This window comes from Alosa pseudoharengus, unplaced genomic scaffold, assembly GCF_046254945.1.
Source record: "Alosa pseudoharengus isolate Yale_2024_CS ecotype anadromous, Long Island Sound unplaced genomic scaffold, YU_APseudo_1.1 YU_APseudo_1.1_scf_6, whole genome shotgun sequence".
Lineage (NCBI taxonomy): Eukaryota > Metazoa > Chordata > Actinopteri > Clupeiformes > Clupeidae > Alosa > Alosa pseudoharengus.
Window position 1 is genome coordinate 21,926,754 of NW_027468848.1, and position 16,707 is coordinate 21,943,460.

Sequence of the window (16,707 nt, forward strand, 5' to 3'; positions counted from 1 at the left end):
AGGCCCACTGGGTCCTGGGCATGGATAGACTGTACTTATCGACCTGTGCTCCTGATATTATAGGGGGAACCACAGCGGGGCCCATTCACTTTGAATTAATATACGGTGGCCAACCGACCAATCCTGATATGCGGAGCACTACGCAGACTTTCTCACAGTCTTCAGGAGTTAGTAAATGCTTTCCGTGCTTACAGAGGCATAGCTGGTTTGAGTGGTTATGTGTTTTCAGCTGACACATTGTTTCTACACTGGCATGTAATAGATTGATTTGCTAAGGAGGCTGCTCCCTGTATCACAAAACAAAATAAACCACAAAACCTTGTGATGAGAGGAAGTAATTCATTTTTGAACACAAGCCACGCTCTCTGGCAGAGAAAAACAGGCTTTTTCCAGTGGCAAGGCAGACAATGAAAACAGGGATGAATTGCTCCCACAAATAAAGATAGTTCTCTACCGAAAAAAAATTGCAAATTCAACACTCAATAAAAAAGTGGAAAATCTTGTTATAATTATAATAATATTATTACATTGAGAACAGAAACATCACACAAGGGAGGGTAAGGAAATGATAGCTTTGTGGTCATGAGATATCCTTTCATTTCCACAGCTGTTAGCCTATGAACACTTAACAATGAAGACTTTGAAACAGATACAGAGAAAAGAACAGGGATCTAAAACACAAAGACTGTTGCATTCAGAGAATTCCATTTGTATAAAAGAAAAGAAAATTCTAGAATGACCATTCCACAGACTTCTCTCACCTATCTCTCATGTCTACATCATTTTCCCTCCAGAAACATCGCTACATTTCAAAATGTTTCTCCCTTTTTCTTAATTTATTACAGACATACAAAAAATAAATTAATCAACATAAATATAATACATCCCAAGAAACCGTTCCTCATAGTTCTGATTTCTCTTCTGCAAGAGGAGGCAGTGAATGCTTCAGCTGGTCCTGTGCTGAATGCTAGTTTGTTTGTATGTGGTTTTGGCCCTAGGTTTTTTTTTGGATGGCAGCGTCGGCACAGCGCCTCTGGCTTTCCCACAGGTGTGGTGAGTGTGTGTGGGTGGGATGGACGTCGGAGCCGCTCTCAGTTGGTGCAGGTGTTGATGTTCTTCCCGTCGGTGGCGTCCTCCACCAGGGCCATGTGGTAGTCGGTGGAGAGGGTAAAGTGTGACACGCAGCCCACCAGCCCACGCATGTACTGTCTGTTGGTGTGTAGCGCGATCTCCTTCATCCCCCCTGTGTCGACAACAAGCATGAACACCATCATCCTCCCTCCAATGCCTCCAATCATCTTTAGTTCCATGCCACCATAATAACCCAAATTTATCGTGACCCTCATCCTGATCAAATAGACACAATTAAGCTGGATTGTACAGTACTGTACTGTACTACAAGGATGCACAAAGCCTCACAATTCATGTGCTTTGTCACTTTTAAATACAAAAATGACATCATGACTCTCCATGTCAACCTTCATCTTTGAGGCTTTTGCCCCATTACTATGATTATGTATTGCATGACTGCGTGACATACCGACATATAAGATACCGTTGATATTGAGCTGCCTCATTTTACCCGGAGACCTCCCAGTTTTAGCGCCGTAGTCGTCCACTGTCAGTTTTCCAAATTGAGCGTCCCTACAAGTGTCAAAAACAGTGTCAGTCACTGACAGCACACATGATTTCTTCTGTAGCTTAAATTATAGTAGTACAGCAATGCTCAAATAATAAGGGAATGACAACACTTTAAAACACAGGTTTTTTGAAACCACATAATCAACAAAACATACAATTTCATAAATCAATAAAGACCCACCTGACTGCTTTTACTCTGTGCCATCTGCCATCATGGAAGGTTCCATTGAGAACAACAGATGTTGGACCACTGCCGAGGTTATAACTGTGAAGAAAACAACGAAAATGAAATGGTAACCTAATTGAAAAGGAACACAAAAACAGTGACAACCAAAACAACCAGTGAAGTCAAAAATTATCTTTGAAGGTAACAAAAAAATGTCACAGGGAAAATATGTGTTGGACAAAAAAATAATTTTAGGTACTCGACAGATGAACCACCCCCCCCACCCCCCCCACACACACACACACACTAGATGCTGCTCAAAAACTAAATTGATGCAAAAACATTACATTTGTTTTGGAGCAGCATCTGGTCTAACTACTTTCATTTGTCTCCAGAATGATGCATTACGTGCTGTGAATGACCATAAGAAAGAGGCCGACTGCTCACCTGAAGACCAGAGCTCCGTCCTGCAGGCCCAGGGCCAGGTAGTCGCTGTTGGGCCTCATGTCCCCACGCCACAGCAGCAGGCCGTCTTTGGACGTGCTCTTAAAGCGCATGAACATATTGGTCCTGACACCAGACACCCTGGGGTCCCAAGCACACACACAACACAGATGTCAGCAGCAGTCATGCTCGCAAACGCACCCACAGAGACACAGAGAGGGAGAGAAAAGAGAGAAAGAGAAATAGAGAGAAAGAGAAAGAGAAAGAGAGAGAGAGAGAGAGAGAGAAAGAGAGAGACTCCAGCGAAGGCCCTTTTTTGTGATACTACACCTCCCGCAGGGCGGTCGATGCATGTGTGATGGGAAAGGGGGGAGGGGGGACTTGCGCCTCTTTGCATCAGTCCACTGTGACACAGATGCTTTTGAACAGGATGTGACCCTGGGCAGAACTCCACGAGTGCAGCAGCTGCAACTGTCGTCCCTTCCGCCATACAGCCTCACACTCGGAGTGTATTTAAGTGGACAAAAGCCTGACAAAGGGCCCCGGCCTAGGATGATACACTGGAACTGTCCTAAGGTGGCGACGTCATGGATGTGTCAGATGAAGGCTTTTATAATGACCTACCACTTGTTGTCTGAGTCAAAACTGATGTCTCTCTGCGTGGACAGGGTTGGGATCGTGCAAGCAGTTGTGCTGTTGTCCTTTACAGAGTAAGCAGGAAAATTGGTTGCAGTGAAAAGAGGATTTCAGCTCTAATGCGAGGGGGAGTTACCTTTTTAAGATTTCCCGGCTGTCGTAGGTCAGATAGCTGCGGCCTGTGAACTGGGGTATTTCAATTGGCTCAGTTACAGCTGGGGGGGGGAAATGGATAGAGTTGTGATTACCAGAAATGTCCACTAGGTGGCAGCCTTGAAAAGCCTTACAACAGAACACAAACACAGTTGCAATAGGACCTCTTTTGTTTGACAAAAACCAGTGGAGATAAACAATAGATAGCCACTACAGCCAAGCACAAAGCCAAACAGTGACAGAGTTAAGACTTACTGTTCAAGCAATAATTCCCACATTCTGCTCATCGAAAGCACAAAACAGAGACAGACAAGTTTAGTAGGAAAGCAGTGTTAATGGAGCGAACAGTGAAACAGTGAACATGTGACACTGACATAAATGATATAAGAAGAAAAAGCCAGCTAATGAGTGCTAAACTAACAAAACAGTTTCTGTAAATACTCTTTAAATATAATAAGTCAAATAATGACAAACATTAAGGACAGGCTAGTGCATGCAAAGAACCCTTAAAAACATCAATGTGCACATTCCTGGTCCAAGGTGCATCCAAAATCTACTAAAAAAAAGAAGTCTGCACACTTAGTCCTGTGCGGACCTCTTTTCATAGTTATTAAAAAGGAGCTCCTCTCACCCTTCTGACAGTGTTTGCCATCGTAGCCCAGAGCACAGTCACACTCATAGCTGTCCCACTTAGGCCGGCACGTCCCGCCATTGGCACAGGGGCTGTGCATGCACGGGTGGGCCGCGTTCTCTATGTTCACACCAAACGCAAAGTCCTTGGTCAGTGGTATGTTGCGGTCATTCAGCACGATCTAATGACACATGGAGGGGAAAACATGAGTGGGAGAGAAACTGCATGAGGGACATTGCAATTAGGAAACAGATCAAGCAAAAAGACGCAGAGAGAGAGAGAGAGAAGAGCAGCAGGAGCAATAGAAACATATTTTATATTCATGCAAAAAATAACCTTTACTCTGACATTTAGTCTTGCTTTTTGCGTACGTGGCTTTCCATTACATCATGTGCTCTAACTCATAATATTCTGTAATATAACAGGGAGCCATTTAATCTCCAAACATTGTCAACTCTCCAGTTTTTTTGCCACTGGCCAGTTAAAGGCAGAAGCCAGGTTTTCCCATCCATTCTAACCTCTCCTAACACGCTCCTGTGGGGCGAGGTGATGTGGTGCAGTGCTGTACCTTCTGAATGGTGCCGCTGAAGGGCCGTCGGACAGCCGCGCTGCTCTTGGTGGTGGTGTAGTCCGGGACGCCTCCAATGTAGAGCGGAGAGCTGCACTTGATCTGAGTGAAGGCTCCCTGCAGGGGGCGACAGAGAGAAAAGCACTGAGTCCACAGGGCCACTGGCACTCATTACAGAGAACAGCAGCCTCTCACCCCACAGTGACCCCCTACGTTTGTGCACAGTGTTAGCAGGCAACTGTGTGATGTACTGTTTAAGTGTGAATATGAGCAGGAAAATTATTAATAGTTTACTACCCAGAGAAATGTTGAGTTCAGTTACTATGCTATACTATCCTACACTATATTATACTATACTATACTATACTATACTATACTATACTATACTATACTATACTATACTATACTATACTTTACTATACTATACTATACTATACTATACCAGAGGTTTTGGGGCTAAGGCACAGCAAAGGTCAAACCAAAACGCCAAGGAACACCGTCTTTATGGTTACTGATAATAAAGTAATAAAGTTATGTCACACACATTACAATAGGCAGGGGTGTTCATTCTAACGGCCATATTTTTTCTAAACATAGTATTCATGAGCTGAGACCACAGCAATAGGCATATGCTCACAAGATGTTGTCTTAGGTTTTTAATGAAGAAGCTGTGTCATTTATGTATAAAAAAATAGCCTTATAGCCTATTTCGTGGACCTGTATAGAGAGCGCATTGGGTTCCTCAAAATTCCACGGCACACCTCATTTTTCCTCGTGGTGCACCAGTGGTGGAAGATAGACCAGGTGAAATGAGTGCGGTGGGTACCTCTGCTTTGCCCTCGCTGGGGCTTTGGTTGTCCACTTGCAGAATGCCACTCTTTGCCGTGCGCGACACACGCACCTCGTGCCAGGAGTCCATGTCGATTGCCTCCACACTTCTAAGTGGGAGATGACAGAGAAACAGTACCAGATAGCTCCATCAATCTGTTCCAAATAGCTGTGGTGAATAGATTGGGTAATGCATGGGGAATGGATTATGCTGCTACTGTATATATTTCAGTTCATATAATTGGGTCATTTTTTTTTTTTTAATTCCCCCAACAAGAATGAACAAACAAAGTAGTCATCAATGCATTAAATATTCATTTGATCAAATGGTGGGGTCACATACTGCAGTTACTTCTAGAAATGGACATGCATGGACATTGAGGGATTTTTAACACCAGTACCGCACCTAATGACAGTTGCCCCAGAGCCACAGTCGAAGCGGAACTCCACGAAGCCGTCCACCAGATTGATGGACAGAAAGTCGCGGCTGCCGAAGTCGTCGCTGTAGAGCAGAGTGCCGTCGGGCCGGGCCGGCTGGAAGACAATCTCAAACTCCATGAAGGAGAGGTAGCTATGGGAGGACTGGGGCCAGGGGGCGCTAGCGTACGAGCGCATGGTCTCGTTGAAGAGGGGCAGAGCCAGCAGGAAACCTGGAGGAGGAGAAGAAGAGTGATGGAGACTCATGGCCAGTATAATAGTGTAGTAGTGTGGTAGTGTAGTATGTGTGTGTGAGAGACAGAGAGAGAGTGTCTACGTGTGTGTTTGTGTGAGTGTGTTTGTGTGTGTGTGTGTGTGTATGTGTGTGTGTGTGTGTGTGTGTGTGTGTGTGTGTATGTGTGTGTGTGTGTCTGTGTGTGTGTGTGTGTGTGTGTGTGTGTGTGTGTGTGTGTGTGTATGTGTGTGTGTGTGTGTCTGTGTGTCTGTGTGTGTATGTGTGTGTGTGTGTGTCTGTGTGTGTGTGTGTGTGTGTCTGTGTGTGTGTGTGTGTGTGTGTGTGTACGTGTGTGTGTGTGTGTGTGTCTGTGTGTGTGTGTGTGTGTGTGTGTGTGTGTGTCTGTGTGTGTGTGTGTGTGTGTGTGTGTATATGTGTGTGTGTGTGTGTGTGTGTGTGTGTGTGTGTGTGTATATGTGTGTGTGTCTGTGTGTGTGTGTGTGTGTGTGTGTATATGTGTGTGTGTGTGTGTGTGTGTGTGTGTGTGTCTGTGTGTGTGTGTGTGTGTGTGTCTGTGTGTCTGTGTGTGTGTGTGTGTGTGTGTGTGTGTGTGTGTGTGTCTGTGTGTCTGTGTGTGTGCTTGGCATGACTCACTTTCCTCGCAGAGCTGGCCTCGGAAGCCGAGCGGGCACAGGCAGATGAAGTCGTCTGCGCGGTTGGCGAAGCACAGCCCGCCGTTGGCACAGGTGACCTTGTCGCACACGCCATCACTACACTCGCCTGGCACGTAGAACACCAAACAATGGCACAAGAAAACAAAACAGATCTGCTGGTTAGCTCATTCATATGGGCTTCGTTATTCACATTATACAAATACACATTATATATAAGTATACATCCTTTGAATGGAGGTCAACATGGAGGTCAACAACTGTCAAATCCATAGCAACATTTGTTGAGAGCTACTGTTAAACAGAAATAAGTGAATGGTACTAGTGGCTAAGCATGTGCCCTCTTCAAACCATAAACCAAAAACAACTGCAAACCTCAGAGCTTCAAGCTTTGAGACTGCCTAATGCCAAACTTCTAAAGCCATCTATTGTCTGATAAATCCGAACATAACCCTGAAAATAACCTCTGACTGAAAATAACAAGTGCATTCATAATGTATTTCAAAAGAGAGCCAGCCAACAATATAGAATACACTCTTAAAACATGGGATTATTCGTAAAGTTGGGCTTGAGAGCATTCCTCTCTGTTTATGTGGTATTGGTAGGCCAGGGTCATGGGTCTCACTCAATGGCCTTCTTCTGTGTGCCTGATGCGAGATTGTTGGCTGAATTCAAAGTCGAGTGTGTTTAAAGACGAAAGAGGACATACTGTAGGAAAGATGAGTAGCCGCATTGAAAACCTTCCATATGCTCCTTGTACAAATGGACATGGTCAGTACTCTTTGTACAGATGTACTGGGTCACATATCTTTTGAATTTACAGACTCAAACTCTTTCCTAATGATGCTGCACTAGTTGTAGGTGCTACGTACATGTGTTGTGAGCCCAATGAAAGAAAATATTACAGCGAACATCACCTGGCAATTGGCACCTGGCTTGTATTAATCCTAAAGTGCAGATCTGTTCTCTTACTATGCTTCCCTACAGCAAGTGGCAGGTAGGGACTTCACAATATTGGCATGCTGAACGGACCACGAGAATCGAGAATCGTTCAGACTGCAGTCGTCTTGAAAAGCCGTGCACACACACACACACACACACACACACACACAGACACACACACTAGGATGGTCAAAATTTAAACATCAGCTTATACCACCCAGCAGTTCAAAAACACCTACACACTTGTCTGAAGGGCTGATCATTCATTTCCATTGATTGGTTTGCCTGGGGCAGATAGGGGGTGAAAGTACTTGATTCAAAACCCTTCATAATCTTTTTTTCCTCCAGATTTCCTCCAGACCTTTTTTGTCACTTGCAGGGGCTCCGATAATCACTGTTTACCACATGGTAAGGGCAATTTCTCTCTCTCGAGCACAACGGGGGGGAATGTTCCGGAGGGCCTCTGAGGACAAGAGAGGAGGCAGCAGAGCTGCTGTGCAGCGCATGCTAAGCACGCGTGGCGTCTGTGGCGGCCGCCCCGACCGGGCATCTGCGGCTGGCACTGACTCACCCACGTCCGCTCCGCTCAGGGCACTGCCCAGAGGCCAGGGCCGCAGGTCCAGCAGCCTGCCGTTGACGTTGAGGGACTGGATGCAGCCCTGGAAGCCGCGGTTGGTGCCTGCCGCTCTCACCAGCCAGTAGACGCTGGGCGCCCCGCCCAGGTACAGCGGAGAGCGGAAGGTGATCTTGGTGTACTGGCCCTGGTGGTGAAATTGATTGAACACAGAGGATTTAGTGATGAAAGTTGCAGTTCCACATACATGTCTATTCTATGTCCTATCCTCATATATTGCTGTGAGTCTGTGATACAAGTAAAAAAATGGTGTTAATATCATTGGAATGCAGACAAATTTCCACACCAAAATATATTCATATTGCAATGCAAGATATTGCAGTATATCAGCGATATGAATGAGAAAATAAATAAATGATTGCCTGGATTTGCCCTCAGGCATTTCTAGGGGCCACAGCTTCTTATGTCAAGATTTGCAAGGTCATTAAGTGTCATTAAGTGTCATCTAAACAGAGGTGTCTACATGGCCATACAGATGTTAAGCATGACCTTACCGGTGATCGTCCCGAGACTGGGGTGTCGTTGTCCATGCGGAGCCAGCCGGTCAGGCCGTCCCTGAAGATGGTGACGGTGTGCCACTGTCCCAGCACCACCCTGCTCTCACTCATGATCTGGGCCGCGCCCGTGCCACAGTTAAACCTGACTCGGCACCAGACAAGCATCAGACATTCAAACCATTACATACATTTTCTAGATAATTAAATACACATCAGCCACTCAAGGGATTGCAATTACATACCGTACATGGTTATATAATTAAATATTATCTTACTGTAAATAATCCATGAGTATTTGATTGAGCGCAGCTAGAGCACTTAGAGTAAGAGGACATGCACAGCGGTGGTCAACATGAAGTCCAGGAACTGAATAATAGCACAAATGACTCACCACTGCCCTATGCTGTGCCTTCATTTTCTGAGTGGCATCAGAGTGAACTGGACAATTTAGTTTAAGGCCAGCCTAGCTCAAATATTCCTGACCTGGAATGAAGCTGAGGATGGGTTCTATTGCCTTACCTGTAGTGAAGTTTGCCCATTGACTTACCTGTAGTGAAGTTTGCCCCGGACCAAGGCCAGGGAGGTGAAGTCTCCTCGGCCATGCTCATTCTCCCCACAGTACAGCAGTAGTCCATCTTCAGCCTCCGCCTGGCAGTTACACCAACACACACACACACACACACACACACACACACACAAATGCATATGAACATTGACAATGACAATTACCTACTGTATATACACGTATTCAACAAAGCATTGACTGAGATTAAGATGCTGGGTCTATTACTATGTATGGAAACAGTTGAGTTACCTTAAACTGTACCGTCATCTGAAATGTCTGGTAAGAGTTCTTCAGTGGCTCAAAGGTCACGTGCGAGTAGCCATGAAATTTAGGGAACTGCACCATCACACCTGCACCACACAAAGCAGGACACAGACTCGCATATTTTACACAGACACAGGACAGACTTTAATTAGTTGCATTTGTCACTGCAAGTACATCCTTGGTCAGGCTCTAGGGGAATTTAAATCCATTTATCTAGCTGTAGCGGACAGGAACCTCATGCATATATTTCTCCACGCAAAAAAAAATGTATGCCGTCAACCATCACTGCTGGTCCAGTGAGTTGGTCCACTCATTCACTCCAATCCATTAATATCACTTCTCCACAAGACAGCACTCGAGGGGAAGGTCAGTGTGAATTTATCCCTAAACACAGGCTCTCATGGGCATGGCAGAGGCCATCACGTCCAGTCTTCTGTCATTCAGCAGACAGCAGCTAGCCATTTAGCACATATTCATAGACCACTGTGAGAGCCCAGGGGATCCACCATGTCTGCTAACTGAAACGATGCGCAGTCTCACATTAACCCGTGCTCGCATGCGTGAGCCACTCCTCTTTCCTTAAAGTAACACAATACTGTGATTTAGTAGCATCTAGCACTACAGGGCCACCCAATTTGTCTAGGATTAAAAAAGAGTCATGTTCCTAACCATGACAGCAACATTACATAGTGCCATACCAGGCATTCTGGACTCACATCCGTAATGTCGGAGACTCCATCTAGCATCAAAATGAGTTTGAAGCTGTAACTTTAAGGTAAAAGAACTACAATGTGTTGTTTTAAAGAGACTACTGGGAGGTGGCTCAAACATTTCTGGTGGTGCCCTTCACAATCATAATCGGTGTGTACAAAGCGTGTCAAGCATACATACTGGACGTACATGACCCACAACAAATCCTACATTTGGATTCCAATTCATCAGCAGACACAAATCCTGCCATCTACTGTTATTGTGATGCCATGTTGCTATTTCCAATTGCAAATCCTGCCAAAACATCACTGAAAATGCCTCAAGAGTATGTTTTAAGCGACAAATCTGATATACACAAACCCTGTTCTGAGGAAATCTGTTGTGAGATAGGACATGGTAATAAAAAATATATTTTTGTTCCCTCTAAAAAGGCTCCAACCTCAAGCAAAAGCACCACATGCATACACAGGGGTTCATGAAAAGGCTACAAAGAGAGAAATGGAAAACATCAGCAAATGGTATCTGACAGAACAGAGAGGACAGCATCAGCAGTGAGGGAGGTAGAGGAAATGATGACTTGCTCATCCAAAACTAAATCCTGCCCACAGAGAATTAAGTAGAGGTTAGAGAAATGCGAAACATAGACAGATAAATGGAGGGAGGGAGAGAGAAAGAGAGAGAGAGAGAGAGAGAGAGAGAGAGAGAGAGAGAGAAGAGACACATATGATCTTTGGGGCATCTACGACAGCTAACACAGACATGCTGTCTCAGAGGAATTTTTCAGGCGACAGAGAAGAAGCGAAGCAAACTCTCTGATTGCGAGCTGAGTCAGTCCCTCTGAGGAGACCAGCTCTATAGGCACCTCCAATTTAAGTGCACAGCAATCCTGCCACTTGGCATGAGCCGCTCAAACGCAGCGTGCACGAGGACCGAATAAGAATTCACTTCTCCTCCACAAGTTGGGTTTCCAGCAGGAATCTGCACTAATGAACTGCACTAATGGGATTTCATACTGTAAGAAAACCAAGTGAGATTGCAACATAATGTGAAATAAAATTCACTCTGCAAAACTCAGAAAAACTGTTATATTACCACTTCACCCAAGAGAGCACTTCAACACTCTATGTAACTTTATGACGTTATTAACATTCATTCTATGTCTTTTTTGTAATAATGGAACACTGTGGGCTCTATTTTGGCGTTCAGAAACGGATGGTCAGAGGCGTACATTTTATAGACATTAAAACAGGGTTCCTACACATTTTCCATTTCAAAATTCCATACTTTTTCCATACTCAAATGGTCAAACTTCTCGGTAGATTTTTCTGACCATATTCTAGACATTGTCAATGGAGTGTTCTACTAGCATTGTGAATAGCTGTATAATAATGTTTATTATTAACTTGTTAGCACTCAGAAAACACTTGCCCATTGTTGGATACTTTTCGTTGAGGAAGTGCTGAGTTGGAAGGTGCACTCACATTTGATACAGCATAGCCTACATATGTTGGAGACTAGTGCACTGCTGGCAGAGGCCTCAGAAATCACCGTAAACAGTATTATTTGTTTGCAATAACAGTTTATCAGATAATGCCGTATCCATGTCTTGGTAACTTTTACAAAATCAAAAAAGTCTACTAGTGTTTTAGCCGAAAATAGCAGAGCTACGCAAACAAACCAGTGCACAATGGTGTAGAACATGTCCATAGAACAGGGGTTCTCGATTTGGTTTTGGTACCAGGGTCCCCTTGTGGAAGAGATTTTTTTCTGAGGACCCCCATTCAATTGTATCTTGATGTGGACTGACAACTTAAGCTACACAACAGTAGGAATGGTTCATTATGACCTGAATGAAGTGATTAGTACTGTAGATGCAATAGTCTGGAAACACAAATATTTCTCCATACCCTTGTTTCTTTTTTCCATACTTATCCAGACCTGGAAATTACTAAAATCAAATTCCATACTTTTCCAGGTTTTCCATACTGCGTAGGAACCATGTTAAAAGTATAGCCAGTTCACATTTGTTAATTTAATGGCGCAATTACCAGTATGTGATCAAACGTCAGGCGCTTGGCACAAAAATATTGTTCTTATCTTTCTTAATCAGTCATGGGTGTGGTTTGGGCATAACATCCTTTAAACCAATGAGAATGACATTCCTTTTACTTCAAACAGGTATTTTGAAGGAATCTACTGCACGTGAGACCGTATGGAACAGGTATTCCACTAAACCATGCTTTACTAAAACCTGTTTGTGACTATACTAGCAGAGTATAGCGTACACACATCTGCACCGTGGTCTCATAGTCAACGACAACACAGTTCTACACAGTTAATTACTATTGACTGACAAGATTACCATCGAAAACATAGCCTGAAAAAAACACTTACACTGAATTATACACAACACTTATTCCAATAATGTTTGAATGACTGAATAAAAATCCTCAGGATATTTATCCTGTAGAGGAGTTACTGCTTATCTCGTGACAGTGCATCTTCAGCTGTGCTTTATATGCGCCTTTCGCATGACTTCGTAATGACTTTTAGATGGTGTTAAGATAGTGATTTTTGGAACATGCGCCAGACCACACCTTATGTTGCTAATTATCACACACCGGGGCGCAAGGTTTAATAAAAGTGAAAAAAAAAATCCACCACTGACTGGGTGTAAGATAATAAGCTTTGTGTTGTGTTTTGTGCCACCTTGCGCCGGGTGCAAGATACAGTTGGGGCCTGTGTCTTAACAGTTGTAATGATGTGAATCATTGTATGGCAAAAATCACTTTTTACCCATATAATGATCAAATTCAGTGCCACTACCTAAACTGTAATGGTTCTTAGGAATTATCGACCAAATGATTGATTAAATAAGAAATATCTACATGGAACCCTAAGCTTTCATAGTACTTTTCCAGCATTGAGATAGGAAAGAGCTACAGGTAGGCCTTAGAGGAGTGTGTGCTTCTAGAGAGGGTTGGTCTGTTTTTTCCCCACTGGTGTAAATGAGCTCTGCCATTAGCCCATCATGTGTGGCCCTAGCAGGAGAGACACGCGGCCAGCTGTGCCTCTGGACTTACCCTCAGAGCAGGTGTCTCCACGGCGACCCAGGCTGCAGTGGCAGCGTGAGCCCCCGCTGTCATAGTCACTCAGGCAGAAGCTGTCGGACGGGCACACCGTGTCCTCGCACGCCAGGTCATACACTCGCGGCACGTCGCCCTTCCATGGGGTCAGGGGTCGAGAGGGCGTGGGGTCAGGCAGGACGGGCGTGTCTGCATCGGTGGCGGATGGGGTGGGGATATAGGCGGTGGTGGTGGTGGTGGGCATGGCCTGGGTGGGCGCAAAGCCACCAGTGAAGGAGGCGAGAGGGGTGGAGAAGGTGGGGCTGGCGGTGACGGAGGGGGAGGGGGAGATGGAGGTGCTCCACACAGGCACGGGAGGGGTGCTGTTGGAGGACTTTGGACTCATCCGGAAAATGACGTTCCCATTCCCTGGAACTCCAGTTCTTGATCTCAGCTGGGATCTCCTGTTATCGCCAGTGACGGCTGGAAACTTTTTCAGCTGTGGAAGTAAGACCATGGGATTGAGTATGCAATGGATGGGCGGGCACAGTGAACAGTGTGCTCAGTCCATTTGTCAGTACTTAGTTATGTACCTGTTGGTTTGTTAACAGCCTCTCAGGAAAACCATGGTGATGAACTTACCTCCTCAATGAAGACGTCATAGTCGGAGTCATCCACATCAAAGCCATCGTCATCCTTTATCTTTGAGTCGGTGATGTAGCGCTGGCCATAGTCTCCACTGCCAACATCTGCTGAGCCTGTGTGTGTTTGTAGATGCAAACATGTGGGATTAGGGCATATTAATACAAGTGCATCCTTAAATAGCAACATAATGAGATGAGTGGGTGAAAGTCCCTATATTTGTGGCGATATACTTCCAAACACATGGGGAAAAATGGCATCCTACAAGCTCCCTGATGCATGATCACATACAGTAGCACGATTACACAACACAACACAAAGGAGAGATGTTGAGGAGGAGAAATTAATATAAAGGTTTCTCCAAAAACAACATGGAACCACAACTCAATTGACAAATTCAAACACAGTCTCTCAGCATGATACGCAGCATGATGGCATGTCTTGTGACTTCATTAAATCACAGCTGTTGTTATGACGGTGGAGCACCATGATCAACGACACATAAATGGAATTGGAGATGTTATGAACGTGGAGCACCATGACCTCTGACACTGTCCAGCATATACCTCTCCGTCTGGAGTCGCTAGGCCTCACCACATACTGGAAGCTCTCACCCCAAAGGGCCTCGGCCCAAGTGTGGAGGGGGGCTTTAGGGAAACACAGACAATCAAACACACACCCCTAAGTGTGTCAGTCAGTCAAGGCAAGTTAGACACCCCCCACCCACCCACAGCTGGCTGGATGGCAGCTCCTACAGCTGGTGATGTACCACTGCATATTACTGACACCTGGTAACCTGTTGCTACGGGGCCTTGAACGCTATCCAGGTAGTGACAGTGTTAGTCTTTTTCCACTGATATATCTCCCATGGACATAAGCACATTATGCAGCAGGTAGGAGAGCAGAAGCAAGCGCTGTAGTGTTGCTGATCCCTGGAGCGTTAGGTGGATAGGTGGGGTCCTGTGTGGGATCGCTTTATTTGGATGGGGCTGCCCTGCACCACGGGGGGCCTTTTTGCTCTTAATCCCGTCTGATGAGGCCAGCGTTAGTAACCCGATTTCAGCATGCGTGTGTATGTGTGTGTGTAAGCATTTGTGTGTGTGTGTGTGTGTGTCTGTGTGTCTGTGTGTGTATGTGTGTGTGTATGTGTGTGTGTGTGCATGTGTGTATAAGTATAAGTATATAAGTATATACTTATACACACATGCAGTGTGGACAGTGGATTTCAGCATGCGTGTGTATGTATGTGTGTGTGTGTGTGTGCGTGCGTGTGTGTGCATGTGTGTGTGTAAGTATTTGTGTGTGTGTGTGTGTGTGTGTGTGTGTGTGTGTGTGTGTGTGCCTGTGTGCTGTATCTGTGTACTGTATCTGTGTGTTTGTGTGTGAAGGGGGTGGCATGGGATGCCTGAGTGGATCGTGGGTGGAGGTGGGAGGGGGTTATAGTCCCTCCAAACAGCCAAGCTTTAAGATGCTTAATTCAATTAGCCCACTTTAACCCACTCACGTCCTCAAGGCATGCAACGTCTGAGTGCAGCTAACCCACACTCTGGGCCAAACAAGACGCCCACACACAAACCCCCACCCCGTGCACCCCACCCCGGCCAGACCACCACCCACAATCTCCATCAGCACTACACCTCAACACGCACCACCAGGGAAGCTGGGGCTTAGCCCCACCAGCATTAGTGCTAACTCTGCTGCACATCCATTAAGACATTACAATGGGAGTGAAAACAGTATTGAATGTTATCTATCCGCGTCTTTGTCAATACATATTCAAAATAATGGACCTCATCCGCTGGCTTTTAAATAGATTACTGTCATTACTGCAGGCCTTACTCAGTTCATGCCCCCTATGCCATTGCACGCATGACAAAAGTCCATGCACACACACATACACACACACATACACTGTACACGTAGGTCGTACCGTACACCGACACACACACACACACACACACACACACACACACACACACACACACACACACACACACACACACACAGCAATAACAGCAGAGCACTCACCAAGGGTCCGCACCGCATTATTGATGGTGCTGGGAGGGCTCAATCCATGGATGTTGACGGCTCGCACCACAAACTGGTACTCCGTGTCGGGGAAAAGGCCTTTCAGCACCATGGAGTTGGACTCCACCGGCTCCCGGATGTAAGTCCACTCTGTGTCCATTTCTGGCCTGAGGCGGAGGCAAGAGAACTGGGTTTAATTATAGGTTTTATAATGTTGAATAATAAAGGCCCATTTGTCACCTGCGTTATAATATCCTCAAATTAATTAAATGTGTTTTTATAATTCAGAAAGGTCTCCCATTTAGACACTGATGGATATCAGTTACAAAAAAGGATCTGCAACCAAATCTATTGTGTGTTAACCTGCAGAGATCATATCTATATTTTCACCTGGAAGTGCACCTCGACAAAGGTGACTCACTACACTTTATGGATAGAGCAATATGACACACTGTGCTGCTAGTGCTGTGTAGGCCAGGGCTCTCCAACACTTCTAAAAATAGCCAACAAGTCGCCTGAAGATCACGCTCTAAAAAACATCCTCAAGTTCTTAATAGGTATTCATTTGTAGACCAGTACCATTTTCAGATTTTATGTAGCCTTACATTTGTAACATAAATTGGTATTGATGATAACTTACACATTGTAGCAGGGTTAAATTTTAGCCTAGGGGGTCTAGGGGGTTGGGGGTGGAGCTCACTCGTCTAGTGTAGCCAAAGGAAGCATATATTTTGCCATAGGATTTGCATGATTACTTAAGGACTGAGAAATTATTGCTTCAGATCACAGGCCTTTTCTCCTATGTAGTCTGCTGCCTGGTGTAGCTATAGCGCCAAAAGTCTTGCGGCATGCATGCCGTGAAATAGGGCTGCGCATTACCTGGTGAAAAATGAAACCATTTTTGTCAGATCATGGTGAGATTTTAGATGTGCATAAGTCTTCATAAGTTAGGGTGATGTTGGTGATTGC

General features: G+C 45.1%; 1 protein-coding gene across 1 annotated transcript; it reads right to left on the bottom strand.

Moving 5' to 3' along the window:
- Positions 1-996: 996 nt before the first annotated feature.
- On the bottom strand, positions 997-15,882 carry egflam (EGF-like, fibronectin type III and laminin G domains). Its single transcript, XM_076270129.1, has 18 exons — positions 15,739-15,882; positions 13,711-13,826; positions 13,087-13,567; positions 9,278-9,378; positions 9,011-9,111; positions 8,461-8,605; positions 7,904-8,093; positions 6,374-6,499; positions 5,474-5,717; positions 5,066-5,177; positions 4,240-4,356; positions 3,672-3,852; positions 3,296-3,319; positions 3,024-3,102; positions 2,255-2,392; positions 1,823-1,906; positions 1,541-1,644; positions 997-1,243 (listed from the first exon to the last, which is right to left on the bottom strand). Exons 1-18 carry the CDS (start codon positions 15,848-15,850, stop codon positions 1,092-1,094), a joined length of 2,607 nt encoding a protein of 868 aa, XP_076126244.1. The 5' UTR covers positions 15,851-15,882; the 3' UTR covers positions 997-1,091.
- Between the last annotated feature and the right edge of the window lie 825 nt (positions 15,883-16,707).